Source organism: Labeo rohita, chromosome 18 (genome assembly GCF_022985175.1).
Source record: "Labeo rohita strain BAU-BD-2019 chromosome 18, IGBB_LRoh.1.0, whole genome shotgun sequence".
Taxonomy (NCBI): Eukaryota; Metazoa; Chordata; class Actinopteri; order Cypriniformes; family Cyprinidae; genus Labeo; species Labeo rohita.
This window is the reverse complement of record NC_066886.1, coordinates 2,926,166-2,949,114: the sequence shown is the minus strand read 5'-3', so window position 1 is coordinate 2,949,114 and position 22,949 is coordinate 2,926,166. Positions and strand designations below refer to the sequence as shown.

The 22,949-nt window shown below is 38.8% G+C and overlaps 2 protein-coding genes across 3 annotated transcripts in view; both read left to right on the top strand.

Moving 5' to 3' along the window:
• Window positions 1-1,212: 1,212 nt before the first annotated feature.
• LOC127181182 (P2Y purinoceptor 3) lies at window positions 1,213-10,768 on the top strand. Its single transcript, XM_051135742.1, has 2 exons — window positions 1,213-1,339; window positions 9,165-10,768. Exon 2 carries the CDS (start codon window positions 9,188-9,190, stop codon window positions 10,163-10,165), a length of 978 nt encoding a protein of 325 aa, XP_050991699.1. The 5' UTR covers window positions 1,213-1,339; window positions 9,165-9,187; the 3' UTR covers window positions 10,166-10,768.
• A 3,774-nt stretch (window positions 10,769-14,542) lies between these two features.
• The window catches only part of LOC127180677 (rho guanine nucleotide exchange factor 17), an 88,008-nt gene continuing 79,601 nt past the window's right edge, over window positions 14,543-22,949 (top strand). For both annotated transcript variants that reach the window (XM_051134883.1, XM_051134882.1), the window contains exons 1-2: window positions 14,543-15,581; window positions 15,807-19,267. In XM_051134883.1, the coding sequence (XP_050990840.1) occupies window positions 15,047-15,581; window positions 15,807-19,267 (3,996 nt within the window). In that variant the 5' untranslated portion in view covers window positions 14,543-15,046. The remainder of the gene's footprint in view (window positions 15,582-15,806; window positions 19,268-22,949) is intronic.

Here is a 22,949-nt window from a genome sequence, read left to right as displayed (position 1 = left end):
ACTGGAACATTTATTTTAAGAGTGTAGCATGGGCAGGTAAATGTACTACAATATCAGCTATTATATTTCTGAATCATGCATATAAGAATCATATCACAGATCGAAACGGAAGACCCTCGGGCTGATGTTGTACCTGACGCAGGGATGTTTTTCTCTCTCAACTTGTTTAAAACAGTAGATGGAGTAAATTATTCATGTCTGATGCTGAAAACCAAGTACATATTAATTGCATATAAGAAAAATAAAAGCCCAAATCTGCATCTTTTTTTATTTACTTCAATATAAATGTAAAAATAAAATGTAAAAACAGCACCATTACATTTTGTTGAAGTGGTTCACTTAAATCTGCACGTATACAAAACCACTTCCAATTAAACGGATCATTATTGGATCCAATAATATAGTGCCTAAAAAAAAATGACACTAAATGACCTAGCTTCTGTTGAATATCTGCTCCAGTACACTAGAAATGAACTTCAAGATTTTTATAAACTCTTGAACCTTTTCCGGTCTATCTCATGCCAAGTTTTGGGAGTGTTGTCTGCAGTTGCCAAGTTTTTTTTTTTTTTTTTATGTTTTTTGAGCAACACAGTGTGTGTGAAAAGAAATGATCAGTTTGTTTTGATTTAAAAATCATGCAAATATCAAGGTGGACTATTTAACCTATACTTGTTATGTCTGCACACATGCCTGCTTTAACTTGTTCTCCGCCATTGCAAATGAACAAAAACATGAGTTTGCATGGATCGCATAAAATCAGTTTGCACCGGTAATGCCTTTTAAAATTAGTCAGCAGCAGAACAGCTGGGAAACTTTGGTGTAAACTGCCTGCAGGCCAAAATCATGTACAAAAGAAAAACGTGTTCATTGGCAGTTGTTTGTTAATATCAATGGTAGATTGTGCTCAGAATATTCAAACACAATAGTATTGGAGCCGTTTTAACTTGGGGGCCATTTCAACTATTACTTTCTGTGAGATAATAAATACACAACGACTTTACTGTGCTTAACTACAGACTATTTATAGTAAAAATACATTTTTCTACAGAAATCTACACGTAAAATTTCCAAAGCAAAGACAGAAAAAAAAAAACACTTCTCAAAATCTTTTAGCCAATCAGACGTAGCGCTACGTGATATTAATATTCATGAGACGGGGGCGGGTTACTTTAATCAGGTTCTCGATGACGCGACAGTGCAGAAAGAAGAAGAGTGCAAAGCAGAGTAATTCACTACTTCACTGTTTTCTTCGTCTCTCTGAGGAGATTCACTTTTACTTCGCAGACAGACTTGTTTACCGGTGTCCATCGGGGGAAATAACGAAAGACTGACTGCAAAGGTAAGTTTAGGAAGCAATTACAATGACTTTGTTTATAAGTAGCATGAAAATAAGCATTTGATTATTTGCGTCAGTTGTTTATTATGAGCATGTGATGTTTAGCTACTTATGCATGTAAATACTAATGAATGATAATAATTCCTAATCCAGGTTGTTTTTATAGATGTATTATGTTCTGTTGCCAGTCCTGGTGTTATAAAATGAATAATACAAAAATGTATATGTATAACAGCAAAACATGAAAGAAACTGATTTTTATAACAATAACAAATCATTGCAATGACCCTAAACTTTTTTTTTAGATCGTGTATTCATAACTAAAATTAAAATTTAAAAAACTAATATAAAAAAAAAAATTCAAAATCATGGTCTTTATCCTTTCTTTAAAAATACAGATTTTATTACACAAAACAATTTTTACCTGTGCTGTGAAATTATTAATTTATTTATTGAGCTATTGAGAATAATTGATTTATTAACTGATTTATCAGCCCCACACCACCTGTCATGATCATTTATTTTGTCTAGTATTGTTAGTAAAGTAATGCAATGTTGTAAATCACATCTCTGTGTCTATAAAGTATCATTCGGTCCTGATTGGTCACCTGTATAAACAGCTCTGTGAAAATATGATTCCACAGAATTGCTGGAATCCACTGTAAGTCATTGTTTGCGTTGCAGATTCCAGTAGGTCAGTGATGCTCTAGTGAATGGCTTCTGTGCTGTATGTTTCTGTAATGTGCATGAGATGTCTCCTTAGGGGAAATAGCATCATAGTGTGGGAAGGAAGGTGTGTAGAAAAGAAAACATTCCTAAGGTTGTTAATCCAGGCAAGAATCTACAATAGCTGCCTTTTTTAATTGTTTGACCTTTTTAAATTTATAGTGGTGACAGCCAGTGGCGCCAAGGGGTAGTTTGTACACTCAACAGAGAGAAAACACAAGCCAAATGCTAGGAAAAGATAAAACAGATCTATGTCCCGCTCAGAAACATGACTTTCCTTGCCAAAATAGCAAGTTTCCTACTGTTATTAATAGTTTGTTGTAATATGTATAATTGTGCTGAAATGTCACCACTGGATGTTGCTTGGAAGCAAACTCATGCGCTACTGTGCTATTTTTGCACCTGACTATGATAAATGCTTGCAAGGTGAACGACCCTCTTACCAGTATCTGCTTGCATTTTAATGCCCACTGACACTACGTCAGTCGTTTGTGCTGTATAACCAGAGTTCAGTTGCCTCGGGTGTTGTTACAATGCAAGAACTTAAAATTGATTAAAAGGAACATGTCAAATGTGGCTTTAAGACCTGGCAGGGTTTTTTCCATTTTCAGTTACAACAGAGTTTTGTTTGCATAGCATATAAAGAATGCCTTATGACAAAAATTTCTCAGAAAAAAGGTGTGGAAAAGGGTGTTTGGAAAAGAGCAAATGCCATAGACATGAAGCCGTAATGCTCTCTTTAATTTTATCACTTAGAAATCTTTCTGAAATTTGCGTAAGAGCTTGTTATGTGCAGTAACTGCTAAATTAAGACTCTTGCGGTTTCAGGTTGCTGCTCTGTCACCACCCCTGCAGCTATTTGCTTAAGTGTCACAAGAAATATATGTAGTCGCACAAAAAGTAACCTTTCATATACAACACTCAACTCAAACAAGTCTTGATTGGGGTCTTTTGAGTTCTGGACAGCAGACAGCTGACAGATATCTCTGTTTGCTTAAATCAACAGCCATAACCACCACTCCCTTTCCGTTCCGTTTCATGAAGCGCCACCGTCTCAATATTGTCAATATTGTTACATTAATGCTGTTAAGTTCACATTCTACCATAAATATGACAAATATGACAAACTCCAGCTGCGTTCTTGGACTTACTGTCTATTTTTGACTGATTATGACTTCATGCAAAAACTCAAATAACCCTGGGACAGAGTAGAACAATGCTTTTCCAGACACCGTAAATACTCTTATTTTTGACTTACCAGTGTCTAATGAAAATGCAACCAACACTGTTATTTTGTGTTAGAGATTTGTGTTAATCTACAAGCTTTAAATCTACAATTTTGCCTGGCAGACAAATAAATTACACCAACTGTAAGCTAAGCAACTACATCCCAGCGTCCTATAAACAACCGACAACACCTTAGTAATTGCATAGCAATTCTTTGACAACATCTGTGACACTCTGGCAACCACATAGCAATGCCTTGGCAACCACACACATCACTCTACATCACAGCACTCTGACAACACCTGTAACAATCTGGCAGCTGCATAGCAATGCCCTGGCAACCACCTACAAAACTGTAGAAATTGCATAGCAACACTATGGCAACACTCGCAATGCCATAGTAACACCATAAGAAGCACAACTGCAGAGCAATGCCCTGGCAACTACACACAATAATCTAGAAACTGCATAGTAACACTCTAGCAACACCCACAATGCCAGAGTAACACCATAACAACCACAAGCATAGCAATGCCCAAGCAACCACCCAAAACACTCTAGAAACTGCATAGCAACACTCTGGAAACACCTGAAATGCCATAGTAACACTATAACAACCACAAATGAGTAGCAGATGCCCTGATAGCCACCCACAACACTCTATTAACTGCATAGCAACATTATTGCAACACCTACAATGCCGAACACCGTAACAACCACAACTGAATATCAATGCCTTGGCAACCACTCACAACTCTCTAGAAACTGCATAGCAACACCCAGAATGTCATAGTAATACCACGACTGCATAACAAATCCCTGGCAACCAACCACAACACTCTAGAAACTGCATAGCAGCACTCTGGCAACGCCCACAATGCCACAGTAACGCCATAATAACCACAACTGCATAGCAACACCCTGGCAACCACCCACAACATTCTAGAAATTGCATAGCAACACTCTGGCAATGCCCACAATACCACAGTAACACCATGACAACCACAACTGCGTAGCAATACCATGGCAACCACCCAAACACTCTAGAAACTGCATAGCAACACCCAAAATGCCATAGTAATAGACAATCACAATTGCATAGTAACACTCTGGCAACACCCACAATGCCACAGTAACACCATAAACAACCACAACTGCATAGCAACACCCTGGCAACCACCCACAATATTCTAGAAACTGCATAGCAACACTCTGGCAACACATACAACACCAAAGTACCACCGTAACATCCACAACTGTATAGCAATGTCATGGCAACCACCCAAACACTATAGAAACTGCGTAGTAACACCCAGAATACCATAGTAATACCACAACAACCACAACTGCATAGCAATGCCCTGGCAACCAACCACAACACTCTAGAAACTGCATAGCAACACTTTGGCAACACCCACAATTCCAGAGTTGTTACAACCACAATTGCATAGAAACACTCTGGCAACACCCAGAACATCCTGGCAACTGCATAGCGACACCCTAGCAACCACCTACAACTCCCTAGAACCACATTTTCCAAATAAGGGGGTCGGAAATCAGTTCCATCAAATGGAATTAATTAAGAAATAATGAAAAAATTAAATATACTACAATATAAATTGTATTCAAATTTTATATATAATATAAATAAAAATAAGAAAACCAAAACAGCATTCCTCCTTTCCAGGACTCAGTGTTTTATCTCAGTTCCACCTGAGGCCAAGATGTGTTCCTAAACCTGTCTAGACAAATCCAGCCTTCTGCTTTCACTCCAGCTCCTTCTGAGATAAATGAAGAAGAGCTAATGAGCTGGGCTGGGCTAGACTAATGATTAGGAATCCGGAGAATCAGGCAGGCTGTCTGCAATCAGGCTACTGCAAAAACCTCAGGATTAACAGCATCTGCAGGTGTTAGTATTGGGCAGAAACACACACACATAGGCTCAGACAAAGAGACATTCTTGTGCAACAGAGTGTCTCATGTCTGTTGCACAACACGTCTTGATAATGACGTTAGCCGCTGTGATAAAAGACAAGAACTTACACTTTAGGGAAAGTCTTTAATTCATCTTTTGCAGCAAAGCCTTCAGTAATCATAGTGTAGATAAGCTCATAAAGATGAGGTATTATGCAATAAACACACATTTACTGATTGCATTAACTACAGTCGTGTGTTGGTGGCATAACCGGAAATAGGCTTTTACATGAAACTGCATGAACTGGGAGTAGATCCAAACTGCAGGATTTTGCAAAAGCTTCTGTTTTGCATGTGTACACTACAGTGCATATAATGTGTGAACAGTTGCAGAATTTATCTACCATGGATTTAGATTAATATTGTTATTTTTTACTGTGTCATATATGTATGTATATGGAAATTTTCTCTTTTTTTAGAGAAATAAAATTAAGATTTGAACATAAAAGCATTGTGAAAACATTATGAAAAGAGACTTTAAAGACGTCTTTGTGGCTGTTCATCACCGTTCTCGTGAATGTTTTGCCTTTGATAGTAAGAGTGGGGCACTTCATTTAAATATGAATCAGCTCATTCAAACTGGGAACTGAAAGGAGTAAAAGAGGAATGTGAACTTTTTCTTTTCCTGTGTCTTTAGCAAGCATGTGTCACATGATTTGTGCGGCTCTGCTGTCTATTAAATGTGCAATAAAATCTTTTGCAACTTTAGTGTAACTTAGAACTCCTTTTTCCGTTAGTGTAGCAGTGTGACTAGGAAATTGTTTTATGAATGGTTCAAGGGTGCTACATTTAGCTTTAGTTGTAGCGTATAGTATCTTTTTTATTTAAAGTTATTAAAAAGTAAAAAAGGAACATTTTTATCACAAAAACAAAGATCAGAAATGTCATCAGCATGCTGTTGCAATTTTGTTTGCTGCCACTGGTGGCACATATTATCTGTTGGTGGAAACAATAGCTCATTTAAACCATTTCTGTTTAAATATGTTAAGTAGGCTTTATTTTTCATTTTAAGGCCGTTTAAGTACATGACAATCTCACATTTATGAGCAACTGCAGAAGCAAATATCTATTTCCGCCTCACATGTATTTGTTTACTTAGGATTCAGCATTTTAAACCCAAAGTCTATATGATGTCCTCAACATCCCATAATCTGTTCTCACATGTATCTTTACAGTTAACACTGCTGGTCAAGTGCCGCTTTCCTGCCTTAAATTTTCAAAACTGCGCCTTGTGTTTTTATTAGAGACACCAGTATAGTATTCTCATGTGAAATTGCAGCTAGGCAGGTCACATGGGAAAAAGTTGTAATTCCAGTCATGTTTATACAGTATGCATTAACCATCTGACTTGTGTTTTAACATTAAGTGTTATCCAGCACCAGAGAATACAGAGTAAAATACAGCAGTGAGTGCTTTCACTCGGCAGTATGATTAATAAAGTTGCCGAGTGGCTCCTGAGAGTCTGGCAAATGCGGTTAGTTTGCTCACTCTCTGCATGAATCCTGCAGTATTATTGAATGTTTTTCGTCTAATTGGGTTTCAACGAGATGTATTTTCTCTCTAATTTGGTTTTTACTTACTATATTTAGACTGTATAAATGTACTTTGCATGCACACACTGAATGGATGTGTGGTTTGCAATATTAAGGGAGCCATTTGTTTGGTTATACAGAAAAGGAAAATCACTAATGAGATCTTTTTAATAATCAGGTAGGGCTGCACGATTATGACGAAAATAATAATTGTCGATTATCCCCTTGAAATTGTAATTGCGATTATTAATTACGATTATCACAATTTACATTAAATGATGTTTGATCTTAAGAAAGCAGTATAATAAATGGATTTTTTTTGTAATTGTGCCTTTGAACGATTACATAATTGTGGCATCTGTAACTGTAATCATGATTACAAATTCGATTAATTGTGCAGCCCTATAGTCAGTGTTCAATGAAATTAAGCAGATGAAAGGTTACTTAAATCACCCAATTTACCCCAGAAAAAGCTGATTTCAGAAGAGATCTTAATAATATTGCCTCAGATTCAGATAAAACTCAGATTCAAATGTCAGAGATTTCAAAGTGAACTTAAAAGTTTGATTGTCTCTGTGTTCACTTCAAAACTCAAAACTGAAATTTTAGGAGAAACATACTGAAACAAAGATGATAATCAATGAGAACTTAGTTTAGTCTCCAGAGCTGTGAAAAAAGCATTAATTTAGCATCATATTTTCTTCTGGATTATGCCAAATAAAATATGTTTTAGCCCTTTTTGAAATGATAATGATGAGGAGGGATCACAATATAAATTTATTGATTTGCATGTAATACATGACCCTGGTCCACAAAACCAGTCATTAGGGTTAATTTTGAGATTTATACATCACACGAAAGCTAAATAAGCTTTCTACTGATGTATGGTTTGTTAGAATATGACTAAGATACAACTATTTGAAAATCTGGAATCTCAGGGTGGATAAAAATCCAAATATTGAGAAAATTGCCTTTAAAGTTGTCCAAATTAAGTTCTTAGCAATGCATATTACTAATCAAAAATTAAGTTTTGATATATTTACGGTAGGAAATTTACTAAATATCTCTATTATTATTTAATATCCTAATGATTAGAAGAAAAATCATTCATTTTAATTACAGTGTATTGTTGGCTATTGCTACAAGTGTGCTACATACGACTGGTTTTGTGGTCCAGGGTCACATATAATACAGGATAATGTACACTTACATTTTATTTTGTGATTGTGACTGGCTGACTGTACATTGTCTCACTTGTCACACATTCTCACCAAATAAATATGTGAAGATGAAATATTGATTCAAGTAAATTATAAATTATAAATTATTTGTATTTCCACCCTGTTATTTTCAAAGAAAATAGTGGATTACAATGAACAAAACAATCAACCTAGCAAAGAGAAACACTGCAACAATATTACAGCAGTGTTATTTTCACTTTATTTTAGGGCTGGCAAATGATTAATCGCGATTAATCACATACAAAATAAAAGTTTGAATTTGCCTAATATATGTGTGTGTACTGTGTGTAATTATTGTGTATATATAAATACAAGCACATTTATGTATATATTTAAGAGAAATATGTTATGTACAAAATATTTTAATTTATACATAATATAAATTCTATAAAAATGATAATAAATACGTATACTTTAAAATATTCCTTAATTATATACATGAATGTGCTTGTATTTATATATACATAATAATTACACACAGTACACACACATATATTAGGCAAATTCAAACTTTTATTTTGTATGCGATTAATTGTGATTAATCGTTTGCCAGCCCTACTTTCTTTATAAAGTTTTGTAGTGTTTATTAATATTATGAATTAGCTTTTATTTTAGTGTTTTTACTTGTCATTTGAAGTTTTAGTAATTTTATTGCTTCAAATTAAGCTGCGTTTTTTTCATCTAATATTTATATTTTATGAAAATGATTTTCAATTTAGTTTTAGTTTTATAACAATATACAGTTATATTAATACCATGCACTAAAAACAACAACAACAACAAAAAACTATAGCATTGTTGCACTCGGCAGTGTTATTTTAATATCATTTAGATACTTCTAGCTTTTATTAATATTTAGATTTTTTTACATTTTTTAAATTTCCTGTTTTAATTTTAGTTGAATTTTTTTTTATAAATTATGTAATTTTTTTTATAATTTATTTTTTATTAATTTTTATTTCAGTTTTGGGTTATTTTAGTACATCAAGCTAAACTAAATCAAAATGAGAAATTGAAATTAATTTATATTTTATTTTACATTTATTTCCATTAACAATGGAATACAATATTATCAGTGCATCTGTTTATGTATGACTACACTGATGCATAAACGTTTCTGTTTTTCAGAATGTGAGGCAATATCTGTCAAGATGGCATCTCTTAACCATTCCACCCTCAAATTGCCATCCTGCACGTACAAGGAGGACTTCAAGCGCATCCTCCTCCCGTCCGTCTACACCCTGGTCTTTATCTTTGGACTGCCACTCAACTTCATCATCATCCTGCGGATCTGGGGTTCCCGGCGTGCTCTGACACGGACCAAAATCTACATGTTGAATCTAGCGGTGGCGGACTTCCTGTACGTCTGTTCCCTTCCGCTTCTCATATACAACTACGCCAGCAAAGACTACTGGCCGTTTGGCGACTTCACCTGCCGTCTGGTTCGCTTCCAGTTCTACAGCAACCTGCACGGAAGCATCTTCTTCCTCACCTGCATCAGCTTCCAGCGCTACATGGGCATCTGCCATCCGCTGACATTGTGGCCCAGACATGGCGGACGCAGACTGGCGTGGCTGGTCTGCGCTGGTGTTTGGGTGGCCGTCGCGGTTCTCTGCGCACCAACGTTTGAGTTTGCCGCCACCGGCATCCAGCGCAACCGAACGGTGTGCTACGACCTCAGCACTCCAGACCGCTCAAGAGCATACTTCCCGTACGGCATCACTTTGACCTGTCTGGGCTTCGTTGTGCCCTTTCTAGTGATCGTGGTGCTGTACTGCAATATGGCACGGGTTCTCTGGCAGACCACCGAAGCTCGAGAAGTCTCTGCCATAGAGAAGAAAAATAAAGCCGTGAGGATGATCATCATTGTAATGCTTGTGTTCGCCATCAGCTTTTTGCCGTTCCACGTGACAAAGACGCTCTACCTGCTGGTGAGGACCTTTCCCTCGGCCCCCTGCGAGCTAAGGAACCTGCTGTCTGTGATCTACAAAAGCACCAGACCCTTTGCCAGTATGAACAGCGTTCTGGACCCCATTCTGTTCTACTTCACCCAACCGCAATACAGACGCAGCACCAGGAGTCTGCTGCTCAAGATCACCTCTCTCAAAGACAAGTCTGACAAAATCTGACTGGAGCACACCTGCTGTGGTCGAAAGTTACTGTATGTTAAAGCAAGACACTACAGTCAAAACCATTGTTTTGGACATATTTGGAGTTTTTTAAGGGTACCGCCATCCAAAATACACATTTAAAGGTGCAGTAAGCAACACTGATGATATTTGAAACCACCAAAACAAACACACCCCCAACCAATAGGATCACATGATATCTTTACAGCTCCGCCCACAAGTTCACAAACAGGCAGCTATGCAACACAGGCACCTCCCCCATCATTAGTGGACACGCCCCTTAATGCTGATTGGCTACAAGTGTGTTTTAGCGCTCTGTCCTTTCTCAGAAATCGCTTACTTCAACTTTAAGTGTTTATTTTAACACTTTATGTATTTGTTTCTACAGATTTAAATTACAGTACATATCTTTATAGGCTGTTTTATTAAAAAAAAAAAAAAAAAAACTCTCATACACTGAGCCAGAAATCTTAACTTACATACATCAGACAAGTTTTTTACAGAAGGGTTTGTTCCATGGTTAATATAGTTAACTATAACCGAAATCATTAAAAGTAACAAATATATATATATATATATATATATGTTTTTTTTTTTTTTTTTTTTTTTTTTATTATTTGAAGGCAACATTTCTCATTTTTATTTAATTTAGCTTGAAGTACTAAAATAACTAAACTAAAACTAAATAAATAAAACTGTATTAAAAAAGGTAGACAAGTCTTTAACTAAAATGAAAGTGAAAACAAAAAATTAAATTCTAAATATTAACACTATAATAGTGTCAGTTATACTAAAATAATCACATTATTTATATAACTTTATGTTCCTAAAAACTAAAATCCCCTTTGTTAAAATTCTCATGTCATAAAATGAAACAAGTATGTTCTGTAAATGTATGCAAACGATTTAAACATTACATTGCACAAAAGTTGTAATGCAGAATGTACTGTCGTAATGTACTGTGATTAATTAACCGGGAAAGTACAGTGATACCTATTAGTTAAACATTTACCCTGTTAACCTGTAGTGTCTTACGTTAAGATACACTTAGTAGGGTGTGTAGATGTTGAAACCAGAAAAAGTCAATATTTAAATACAAGACGTCCAAAGCATTAAGTACCTGTACTGTGAAGATTGTACATAGTGGTTGTAGGAATTGACTCTTATTGATTAGTTCAGTGTTACTAAAAATCATTTGGATGGACATTTACATTTGCTTTGCCCTCGTATCTGAGGGTTTGAACCCTGTGTTTGGCAGCTGAATGAGTGCAGTAGTTTGGCTGAGTGTCTAGATCAGCATGATTTCGCCTTGCCTGGAAAAAAGGTGGTGCACTTACGATCATTTTATGAGGGCAATAGGATGTAGATATTGATATAAGTATTACAGAGCTGAGAAAGCGTGCAGGAATGTCTTGCCGGTTTCAGATCTTTAATCCAAGTGGACTTTGAGTGCAAATAAAAGAAAAAAAGAATTGTTAACTTTTGATTAAGTTGCACAGGTTCACAGGTTTTACAAGTATGTTTGTTTAAAAACACAAGGAAAATAAATCACCCATTAAATATAACTTTTTAGGAAGTTATATTTATTTTCAAAGAACAATAATAATAAAAAGTAATAATTGTTATTTTAAAACAAAAACTATATCACTAGACTAAGATATATTTTTGAGTGTGTGTTTTTGTGTGTTGTGTGCGTGTGTAAAAAAACATTCAAAAGTTTGTGGTCAGTAAGATATTTTTTTAAGAAATCAAAACTTTTCCTCAGCATGGATGCATTAAATTCATTAAAAGTGACGGTAAAGGCATTTGATATATTCTTGAGTGTGTGTTTTTGTGTGTTGTGTGCATGTGTGTCTAAAAAACATTCAAACGTTTGTGGTCAGTAAGATATTTTTTAAGAAATGAAAACTTGTCTTCAGCATGGATGCATCAAATTTATTAAAAGTGACGGTAAAGGCATTTGTAATTTTACAAAAGATATTTATTTCAAATACATGTTGTTTTGAACTTTCTGATGAATCCTGAAAAAGTATGGCAGTTTCCACGAAAACTGTGGAAAAATCAACACTGATAATAATCAGAAATGTTTTTTGAGAAATATTTCAAAGTTCAGCTTTGCATCACAGTAATAAATTACATTTGAAAATATATTAAAATAGGAAACAGTTATTTGAAATGATAATACTTTTTCACAATTGTACTGTATTTTGTGCAAGTAAATGCATCCTTGGTGAGCAGAAGAGACTTCTTTTACTAACATCTTAACAACTCCAAATGTTTGAACGGTACTGTATATGCGTGATATTTCGAATAAATAGGTGCACTGACACAGTGATGATGTGTGGAATTATACATGAGAGATAGAGATGAATGACAGCATTTGGAATGGAAAGAATAACACCATCTGTTTAACATACTACATCTGCTGCACATTAACTGAAGGTCATTATCTGATGTTTGATAGTTTAATAATACTTTGTGCAGCTCAACATCCTTACGATGGAACGTCTTGTCCTACAAGAAAGGGATCCAGTGTTAACAACAACACATGTACAATGCCTGATCCAGGAACAGCTCACACTGAAAGACAGATTTGTACTGCCTGTACTGTCTTTATGTTTTCATGAAGCAGTTTAGTCGCAGCTGTAGACATCATATGGGTTGCAAGCTTTAATTTGAAGCTACAACATGGTTGGAAACCACAAATATATGTGACTGTGAGGCTGGGTTTATAGTATGGTAAAACAAATTCTAATGCATTATTGTAAGAGTGAGTGTTAATGTGTTTTCGACATTTGGCCAGTATTATGTTTGTGATTTTTAAAATATGAATTATCTGAATGGTGAAGAAGAACCTTTTTCTTCAATGTGCATGAACACACACTGTGTTCAGAGTGAAATACTAATATACTGTACTGTAAATACTGTATACTGCATCCTGTTTTATTTAAATTGTTTGTGAAACTGTCTGCATTATGCAATGAAAAACATTTCAAACTATTGTCACGCAACCTTACCATGTTGCATGATTAATTCAGCAAGTGGCATTCAGTTATCATTAAATAAAACAATTTAAAAAATGCTATTTTGCATTTTGAAATCCAGTTTTGTGCCTGTCTAATTGAATAATGATTGGGTGTACACTGTATTTTGGCAAATGCAATAGTCATAGTACTGTGCTATTTTAAATACACTGTGCACTGAAGTGCAAACTTACAATTTTAACTTGTGAGCAACTTCAGTCTTGAAGTAACAAGCATTTCTGTCTTGGCCAGTCGGTGGCGTACTTTACCAAAGTTTTGTTTTTTGCACATTAAACTGACCATGTGTTTCCTGCTTGATCATTTTGCCCATACAAAGATGAAAACAACTCTGTCAGTGTTATCTAATATACTAGCAACGTCATTCCATCTGTGTCTGTATGTAGTATGTGCATATAAAATGTTTTTCAATTAAGCATACTAGTTATTGAATGCTTGTCAGACACTGTGCAAAGAAAAAGTCACAGAATGTTTGCTAATACATATCAAACTCTTATAATTATTTTCTAAATAATCTATAGAATCTCTAAATAAGTATATTATTAAATTAAGCTATTCCAAATGAGGTCTTTGTGAATGTTTTATAGCCTTTAAATGTATAATGAAATAAAATTAAATTGTGTCTGCTGTGTTCTTAACCTGATTTGTTATTTGTCCAATAAAGACAAGTCAATAAACTTATTTTCCTGCAGTGTTCCTTGTATTATTGTAACATTCAGGTACAAGACAGACCTACAGTGAACCCAAAACGTACAATTGAACTTTGCATTGCATAAAGAAACCAAACCAGACCAGACAAACCAGATTTTATCAGAACTAACCTCAAATGTCTTTGTAAAATTGAAAAGTGTTCTTGTGTGCCCTTTAAAATAATATTGAAACTTGGTTTGATATTTAAGACGTTACATTCATTACATTCAACTTTAGATAAGAACATGGCCACTAGAGTGCACTCTAGCCATGCAACTAAAAGGCAAGATAGACGAAAAAAGGAAGGAATAGAGGAAAAAAAGAAGCCTTCGAAACAAAGGACTGCAATTTTTTTTTACTGTAAGGACAGTTCACGGAGACCGTGCAGACAAACAGAGCTTTTGGTTAAAGAGGCAATAACTTGATATATCTGTCTGAGCTCCCCCAAAGCTAAGCAAAGAAAATGAAGATGATAATTTGTTCAACAGTTTCCCACTGTGCGTTTACAAACTGATTCATACCGTCAACATTATCTGCGCTCTCACATCAGAAAGAGGAAAAGCTGGATCCCCCCTCGTATTCCCCAGGGGTCTCTCTCTCTAACCCCGACCCCATGTTTTAGTCCCGCCCTCAATCCAAGCAACAATCTGCATGTAAAAAGCCACAAGTCACGGAAACCCTTAATTGTGCCAAAATAAGGCTGAGCGCACTTATTCAAGCTGGAAATAAAGGATGCAGTTGAAGAAAGACAGTCGGCCATGGAAATGGGATTTACTTTGGAAAATGTACATTATTCAAACGTTGCTCTAGTGTGTGTTGGGCTGAAACACTTGGGAGTTTTCTGGTCAAACTTTGAGCTCTTTCTAAATGCATGGATGGACACTAAGGGAAGCAAACATGCGCAAAGTTCTGGGGATATAACTCTGTTTTCGTAAACAATCTCATCTGTTGTTCCTGATTTTTTTTTTTTTTTTGTCCTCCTCTTCGGAAAACACTGCCAGGCAACTTTTGTGGTTAAATGGGGGCATTGTAAGTTGTTTTCAGGGGGGGTAAAGGCAACCACGGAAAACGAAGGAGAAGAAAAGTGCGGACTATTTATCAATGAACTGAGAGAATAGCAAAAAAGACAAGTGGGAGGACAGGCATCGCAATGGCTGAAAGGGAGACTGAGAGAAAGGCGCCTGCTCATAGAAGCGTCTCTTTCAAAAAGTTGGAGAGCTGGAGCGCAAAGCGCAGATCACTTGGAGAGGATTTGGATAGGTGCGGTGCCCTTCCCCCAGACGCCTTAGAGCACAGCGCGCAGCCATCACAAGCGACGCACGCTGTTACTGTATCCAGAAAAGTTTCCAAAATCTCAGCGGCCAGCCTTTCGACCGCAGACCTCAAGAAAGCCTCTCATGGAATATCGGTTCGTGAGCTCTCTGAGAAGTTTACTTTGAGCACAGCTGGGGCACAGAGCTCTTTAGTCAACACTGGAAGCGTTAAAAACACAAAAAGCGTCGAAGATTCGTCTTTGAGCGAGAGTGGCTGCTTATCCAAGGAGTTTTCGGAGTCTGCGACGGAGAAACGTAAGGACAGTAACAGATCGAGCAGATCTTGCTCGGCTCAAGAATCTGTGTCAGGGTCGGATTCGGACAGAGGCGATAAACACAGGCTCCGGAAAAGTGTAGGTGGCACAAACACAGGTAAGATACGTTGTTTTGAAATCACTAGTTCTCATTTAGCACCCAACAAATCGTCAGGCGTAAACAAAGGCGCTGTCTATAACACTTATGCTCAAACTTAGTTTGTATTAGTTAGTATTGTGTACTGTATTTAGTTTGGTGCTATGACAGATTGCTTGTGATGGTCTGCATTTGAACACACATAAACTACCATACTGAGTTAACATCACAATGCTTTTGTTTTAGGGAGCCCAACATGCAAATCTCGTCGCTATCACCCGTCCTATGGAGAGACGTCTATTCATATTGATGCAAACTGGCCAAGCGTTTCTAAAATTAGAGAACTGTTTGGGGATGGACGCAGAAAGCAACATCGATCAACTTCAGATGCTGATGACTTGAAATCTGCCTGTCAACACCTCCAAGAGGGCATCTCAGCACTAGACAAAGGTGACAAACAGTTCCCCCACCAGCCAAGGGGAGCCTGGCAAGACACAAACAGCTCTCATCATGACAACAGTACATTGCATGCGGACTATTCAATCCCTAACTTCCACACTTTAACTGCTGAAAGCCATTCCTTTGAGTTTTTGAATTGTGATTCTCCTCCTGCTCCCCCACCGCGCAGTAGAACGACTGCTTTGCCTCTCAGGTCTCACCGTTGGCAGCTGCAAGAGCAGAGGGCAGAGCAGCCACAGCCACCGGATAGCTCGCATTCCTCACATAACTCCTCCCAACCACAGACAGGGCCCTCCGTGGAACTAGCCAGTGCTGGTGGAAGACTGAGCTCCGGAGAAGAGGACAAGAAGTTGAGAGGACGGACAGGTGATAACTTCCCCCAAAACAAGCATGGCATCAGGACAAAGTTGAGAGGAAGGTCTTCAGGCAGTGAGGAGGACAGCCCTGCAGCGCTAGCTCACCACAACAGGGACGTGAGACGTCGCTCACTAAGGAAAAAGAAGAAAAGCAGTTGCAGCAGAGGAGATGAAGAGTCAGATGACAGTGACAACCAACCTTTAATGATGGAGCCGTGCGATTCTCAAACGGTGGGCCGCAGGATTGAGGGTTTCCGTTCTAGAGGTTGTTACACGGGCCTGCAATGGGCACGAGACAGCCCATCTCAACGGTCCCATGTGGCTAAGGACAGTTTTAGACACCTATACAGAAATTTCGAGGGGTCTAGCCCTGTTCCTCAGGTGTCGCGGGTTTCAAAAGTCACCATACCCTCATTTACATCCAGTCCGTTGGGGTCAAGAAGTAGCAGCAGGTATTCTAGCACAGAGACATTGAAAGAAGAGGATCAGCCAGCCAACAGCTTCACCAGGGCCTCATCAGCTGTTCTGAGTAAAACATACCATGGCAATGCCACCATGTACCGGTCACCTAGTTTTGGTCATGGAGATAACTTTTCTCGTTCCCCAATTCGAGTTCAACCAAAGCTTGTGCCCAGCTTGAGCCCAGCGGACTATAAAACTCGCAGTTCGGAAAACAGGGTGTTCTGCCACTCCCTAAATAATGAGAAAGACAGGAACAGGATCTCTATGTCCAACCCTGACATTGCCTCCGAAACTCTATCACTTCTTAGCTACCTTAAGACTGATCTCTCCGAGTTAAGAATGAAGAAAAAGGGACAAGATGATGAGGACAATCTAAACTCTGATCAAGGCACAACTGTGTACAGAATGGGCTCCAGAACAAATCGGCCACACCATGGACGCCCTTCCCTGAAGGATCTCACCGCTACTTTGAGGAGAGCAAAGTCTTTCTCTTATTCTGAGAAGCCAGCGGGCCAGCAATATTATGGTAGTGGACCAGGTTTAAGGAGTTCCTCCGAGCAACGGCTAGACTCTGAAGAAAGTGGCGAGCAGGTGATTGCTGACAGGGAGGTGGAGAGCGATGACTGCAGATGTACCTACGGTTACGACGAGCCAATGCCGACCCCTCTTCAAGACCGCTACGTGCAGGAAGCCAGACAGGTGATAAGAGACATTTGTCAGATGGGTGAAAGTAAGGATGATGATGATTATGAAGAAGACTGTTTCAAGACAAAAAGCAGTGACACTAAAATAGACACTGAAAAAGAAGATAAGGCAAAGCAGGAGGTGAGGAGACTTGAGCACTCTGGGTGTAAGGAAGGGGAGGCTGATGGAAAAAGTGGAAAATGTTTACAGAAAGGAAATTCGGAGGAGAACATGTTCTGTGATAAGTCACTGGATGAACTCTCCGGTCATGAATCTAGCCTGACAGATGAAGGAATTGTCACAGAGCCAGAGACTGGCTCATATGGGGGGCTCTCCTGCAGTAAAGACTTGATGGGTCAGGCTCTCACCGTTTGGAATCAGTCAGGGTTGTACGAAGAGCAGTTGCCTGATACAACACCAGAGGAATCTCTTTCATCTCAAGTTCCGTCTGTTAAGACAGAATATGAGGGAGTAGCCATAGGAGGAGACATTAGCAGCAGTAAAAATGTAAACCAGGGGGCCTTAGAGGCTCCGTCTACTCCTAGTGCTATTCGCAGGCGAAGGAAATTCTCCTCAGCTGGAAACAACGGCTCAGACTCTAGCAATGGCAGTAACGGAGAGTCCAACGGTGAGTCTGCGTACCGCTCCTTAAGTGATCCTATGCCTCACAGACGTCGTTCAGTTACAGAGGATGGCGGGAAGAGCTTCTCCATGGACAGCAACCTGCTCGGTTCACTCTCGCTAAGTTCCAAGGTGGGTGGTGTGGAGTCTTCCGCAGCAGACCTTTCTGAATATACAGGCAGCGCCGCCAGTGATCTTTCCGTGTGTAGCGACAGCCTGAGAGATTACAGTACTGTGATTCAGAGCATAGTTTGTGAACCTGGCGCAATGGACAATCTGATTGATGAGAAGGCGAACGGCAAGGCTGTAAAGAAAAAGAGCTTTAGCGATCCCAGTAGACGTGGAGAACTGGCGGATACAGTCTTAGAATTTCAAAAGCATCCCAGCGAGCCTATTAGTGAACTAGAACAATCCATACCACCTTCCAGCAGTGAGCCTATCTTATCCGAACAAAGAGACGAGCTTTGGGCACTAAATAGTGAACAGCGACAACTTTATTGTCCAACCAGAAGGTCTCGTTCTCAATCTGAGCATGTTTTGCCCTCCCACCTTGGTCATAATGGAGAAACAAAATCCCCAGGTGAGCCCTCATATCCGTTTGACCCTAAATTAGCTCAGGTTTTGTCTCCTCGCACCAGTCGACGAAGCCCCAAGAAACGCACAAACCGCTTCACTCATCAGTTGTCTTGCGATGATGGGGATCACTTGGATGAACAAGGCGAAGAGCAGTCCTCTGCATCCATCCTCCCCCAGCTTCCAGCCTCAAAGGTCAGACCCAAACATGTGCGTCATGCCAGTGAACCTGCCACGTTTGTGCCTATCATTCCTTCACATGCCCACATCTCCCAGGACCTCCAGAGGTCTAGCCATGTCGCGGAGTCTTCGCCACCCAGCAAAACAGTCCCCGGGGAGGACACTCCATCATTAGAAGATGTCACTGAGCAATACATCTTGGCCTTGAACCCTCCGGAGTCCCCCGCGGAGACCCCTGCAGCCACTGGTGGGGTTATTCTGGAGGGCACCACTTCGACACCTTCAGTTCCTACCACCACTGCTGACCCAAAACTAGAGAGAAAGTCCAGCGAGGAACTTTCCACTGTCCCCCTGAAGGCCAAACCAAGAGTGGTGAGTGATGTGCTTTGTTCTCTATTTTAGCTATTTGTGTCTTTGAATCTTTTGTTTATGGCGAGTTATGACGTAAATGCTTGAAAATATAGGTTTTCTATAAACAATTGTTTGTGCACAGCAAAGATTGTTGATTGAATGTAGCTTTTTGCTTTATAATCATGGGTGATGACTTGTGAGCAAAGCAAGATAAAGTGTTTTGTGCATAGACTTTTGTTTTATGAGATCTCTATGCTGGTGTTCTGGACTGAATTATATTGAGGATAAAACTGATGTATCGCTCTTAAAAGAACTTGGATGAGAGTTTCAAGGCCTTCAGCTTGAGTGGGTTTGTGTGTGCAAAATTATGAATTTATTTGTCCAGCATTTGACATTTTGTTACCTCAGGTTGTAGTGTGGCTGAATTTACAGCTCTGACTTTGTTTTTTGTCTCTGATGGAAAGAGCAGAACGATGTTTCTTAGAAATATGAAGGACATTTATTTTGCCCACAGCAGGTTCTTCTGCAGTCATGTTGTTCTTCTTTTCCTTAGCCCACCTTCCTTTTGGTCCAGTGCCTGTAGCTTGTGTGTGTCTCTCCCTCTGTCTGCCGCAAATTCTTTTATTTACTTCTATGAAAAGTTGTAATATTCTGACATTCCTAACTGGCATATTTTGAAAAGAATGCTTTATCTCTTTGTGTATTTATATAATGGTTTGTCCGTCGTATGGAAGGTTAAAGTAACCTTCAAAAAAGGCTTGTGTTACCAAACTGACCTTAGTGAGAAATACCTTTCAAATACTTCATATTTAAGAGTGTTGTGCTTGGTAATGTATGTCCAAGGGCCATGATGTTTTCCAAAGTCTTGCATACTCTCAATGATGGATTAGTTCTCTGTATGGCTTTGGTAAGCCCTCTGTAGCACGGTTGGTCTGTCTCAGACACTGGCTTTGGTCATAGTTTCCCTCAGTCCACCATTTATGGTGCTGTATTTTCCTGAGATTTTTGTCTGTGCCAGCTTGTCCTTTCAGTATTGTGGTCCACTTAGAACTCTGTTTGGAGCCGCCTGATATTGGCTGATTATATAAAGGGTGCAGATGAGTTTGAGTAACATTCTGTTGGCCTCTTTAGCTCCCAAATTCCTGTTTTTTCTTTTTTTCCTGCGAAGGGTCATTATCAAGTGCACATTGGGGAAATGTTTGCATGGCCTTGTCATTCAGCTTGGATTATGCAGTCTAATTTGAGCCCATCATTGACAGAGTCTTGGAGGCTCGCGCACGCTTTTGACTCTTTTCTCAGGCACTCTTACACGCATTTGTATTCTGGCTAATGAAAACACAAAGTGTAAATAGAGCTAAACGTTCCTCCTCTTAAGCTGTTAGCTCCAGGCACATTTCCAGAGACTAATGCCTGCTTTATGACATGTGTAGGGCTGTTTGATGTTTCTTTCATGTTTTTTTTTTTTCCTCCTTTCAGTAGAGTGTCCAAAGATTTTGTCTATGGAACATTTGTATAGCAATATATTGGCCTCTTTCCTTTTAAGAAATGCCACTAAGCTGTTATGTAGTTATCTGATGTAATGATACTGCATGTGTCCAAATACGTTTAGGGCCAGTGAATTGTGTTTTCTTTCTTCTAATAAGTAGTTCTTTCCTTATGTATGCTGCCATTCTCTATGATTTGGATAATCGTGTAATCACTAACCACGGTAATGGCATTTATTACATAAAAGTTGAGGCCAGGGTAATTATCTTGACTGTATCACTGTACTCCTTCCGACACTACTCCGTCTGACACTAGTGGGTTAATGAATATTGAGGCTTGGAGAGCTTTAGACCATAAACACAGGGTGTTTATTACAAGGGCTGCGACGAGTGTGTGCAGACGGGTTAGCTAAGTATTCCCTGAGGTTGTGACGAACAGTAACAGTATGCACACCCCCCCCAAAAAGCAGGAAAAACACATGTGGAGGGGAAAACGCCCTCGGAGTGAGCTCTTTGTGAGTAACCTGTGAAGATGTCTCAATGCTGCGGTAATGTGAAACGGTTATTGGATAGAGAAGGGGGAACACATTGTGCTCAGCTGTACAAAGATGAGCAAAAGAGCTGAGATAAAAGAACATAACAAAAGCACAGCCTGCTAAATTACCTCCACAAGTGTGTAACAGAATGCAATATCAACTTTTCCTCATCGACGTTCTACAGTGATGCACCAATGAGAATATACAGGGTCAGTCTTTTTAGAGGGTTCACAAGCACTTGAACTGACTTATTGAGTAAACAGTGTAATATTTAATCTGTAAAATCATCCAGATTTTCCATTTTGGAGTTGGGACTACTTTTCCAGGTGGATGCGTATCTGGTTTTACTGTTGTAATTCCAGTGGCTGGAGTTTGCTCCATGTAAATAGTAATTTGTATGACGTTAAAGTTGAAAGATTGAACATAACATTGCACAGACAAAGCAAGATTCTGTCACATTAGACTCATGTTAGCACATATAATGTTTCTCATGTCTTGTATAAATCAGTGCATTTTGTAATGTTGATCCTGGAGCCATGCCTTAGCCCATAGACTTCCATTGTAAGTGCATGTAAACACAATGATGGATAAGTTGACGATATTTTTTGTGCTAATCAGACTTTTTAATATCTTTTTTCCCTTCTGGAGAACAAATGGAGACTTTGAGTTTCATAAGAGATCTGTGCTTAGTGCTTTAGTTTGCCAAGAAAGTCAGTCAAAAACAAGTGATCTCAGTATTATCTCAAATATCTGCATCAACATTTGTTTTATAGCTGTATGACTTGGTGTGCAGGTCTTAACTGGTTTAGGATGTGTGTTTTAGTTGGAAAGGGAGGGACACAGTTTGTGTGTGTGTTATGAGTCTCTGCTCCTTTATCAGCACCAGTGCCGAGTGATCCTGCGCAGACAGGAAGCTGGGAAACAGAAACAGGAAGTTGTTGTGGTTACTAATATGTTTGATGAGCTGCAGAGGCTGGAATGTGCTGCTCTGCTCGGGAGACTGTTTGGAAACAAAGTGCCAGGCGTGAGACAGCACATACACACACACACACACACATACACACTCCAGACGACTGTGTGCTGTGTTTGCATGACTTGTCAAAGCTTTGATGCTGTTCTGGCTGTAACTGCTGCTCAGTGTCTTTAGCAGGATTAAAGGCTCAGTTGGAATGAGGGCATGTGTTTGCTGTCTGCCTGCGATCGGACCGTCGTCTCAGAGGGGACACAGTCACGTCTGTGTCGTCCCCTGTAACCGAGTAATTCCCTCTGTATATTCACTCAGACACTTGTGAGTCAGTGTGTTTTAATGCAGTGTCTGGATGTGTGGGAGATGTTTGTAGATATTCTCACCCTTAAGCTGCTGTGTTGAGAGTGATTCACCAGTTCATGCTTTTTGCCTGCTGAGGAGATAAAAAAAACGGCTTTACCAGGCTAAGCTGGTTTACTGGTTTAAGAGGACTGTTGACTAATTTCAGAGGGGTTTTGACACTTTCCAGCAGATCAGGCTGGAAGATCAGCTTGCTAACTATTTTAACCATTTTCCCAGCAGAGCCTAAAAATGGGTTTGTGTTGTAATTTGTTTGAATTCAAAATATAATTATTTCACATTTCTTTAATTTTTGCTCATCTAGTCTGTGTGAAAGGAAAAGAATATTATTGAAGCATAATATTAAAGCAATTAAA

Excerpts from the sequence above, each read along its gene's own strand:
- LOC127181182 (XM_051135742.1), top strand. The coding sequence starts at position 9,188 with ATGGCATCTCTTAACCATTCCACCCTCAAATTGCCATCCTGCACGTAC.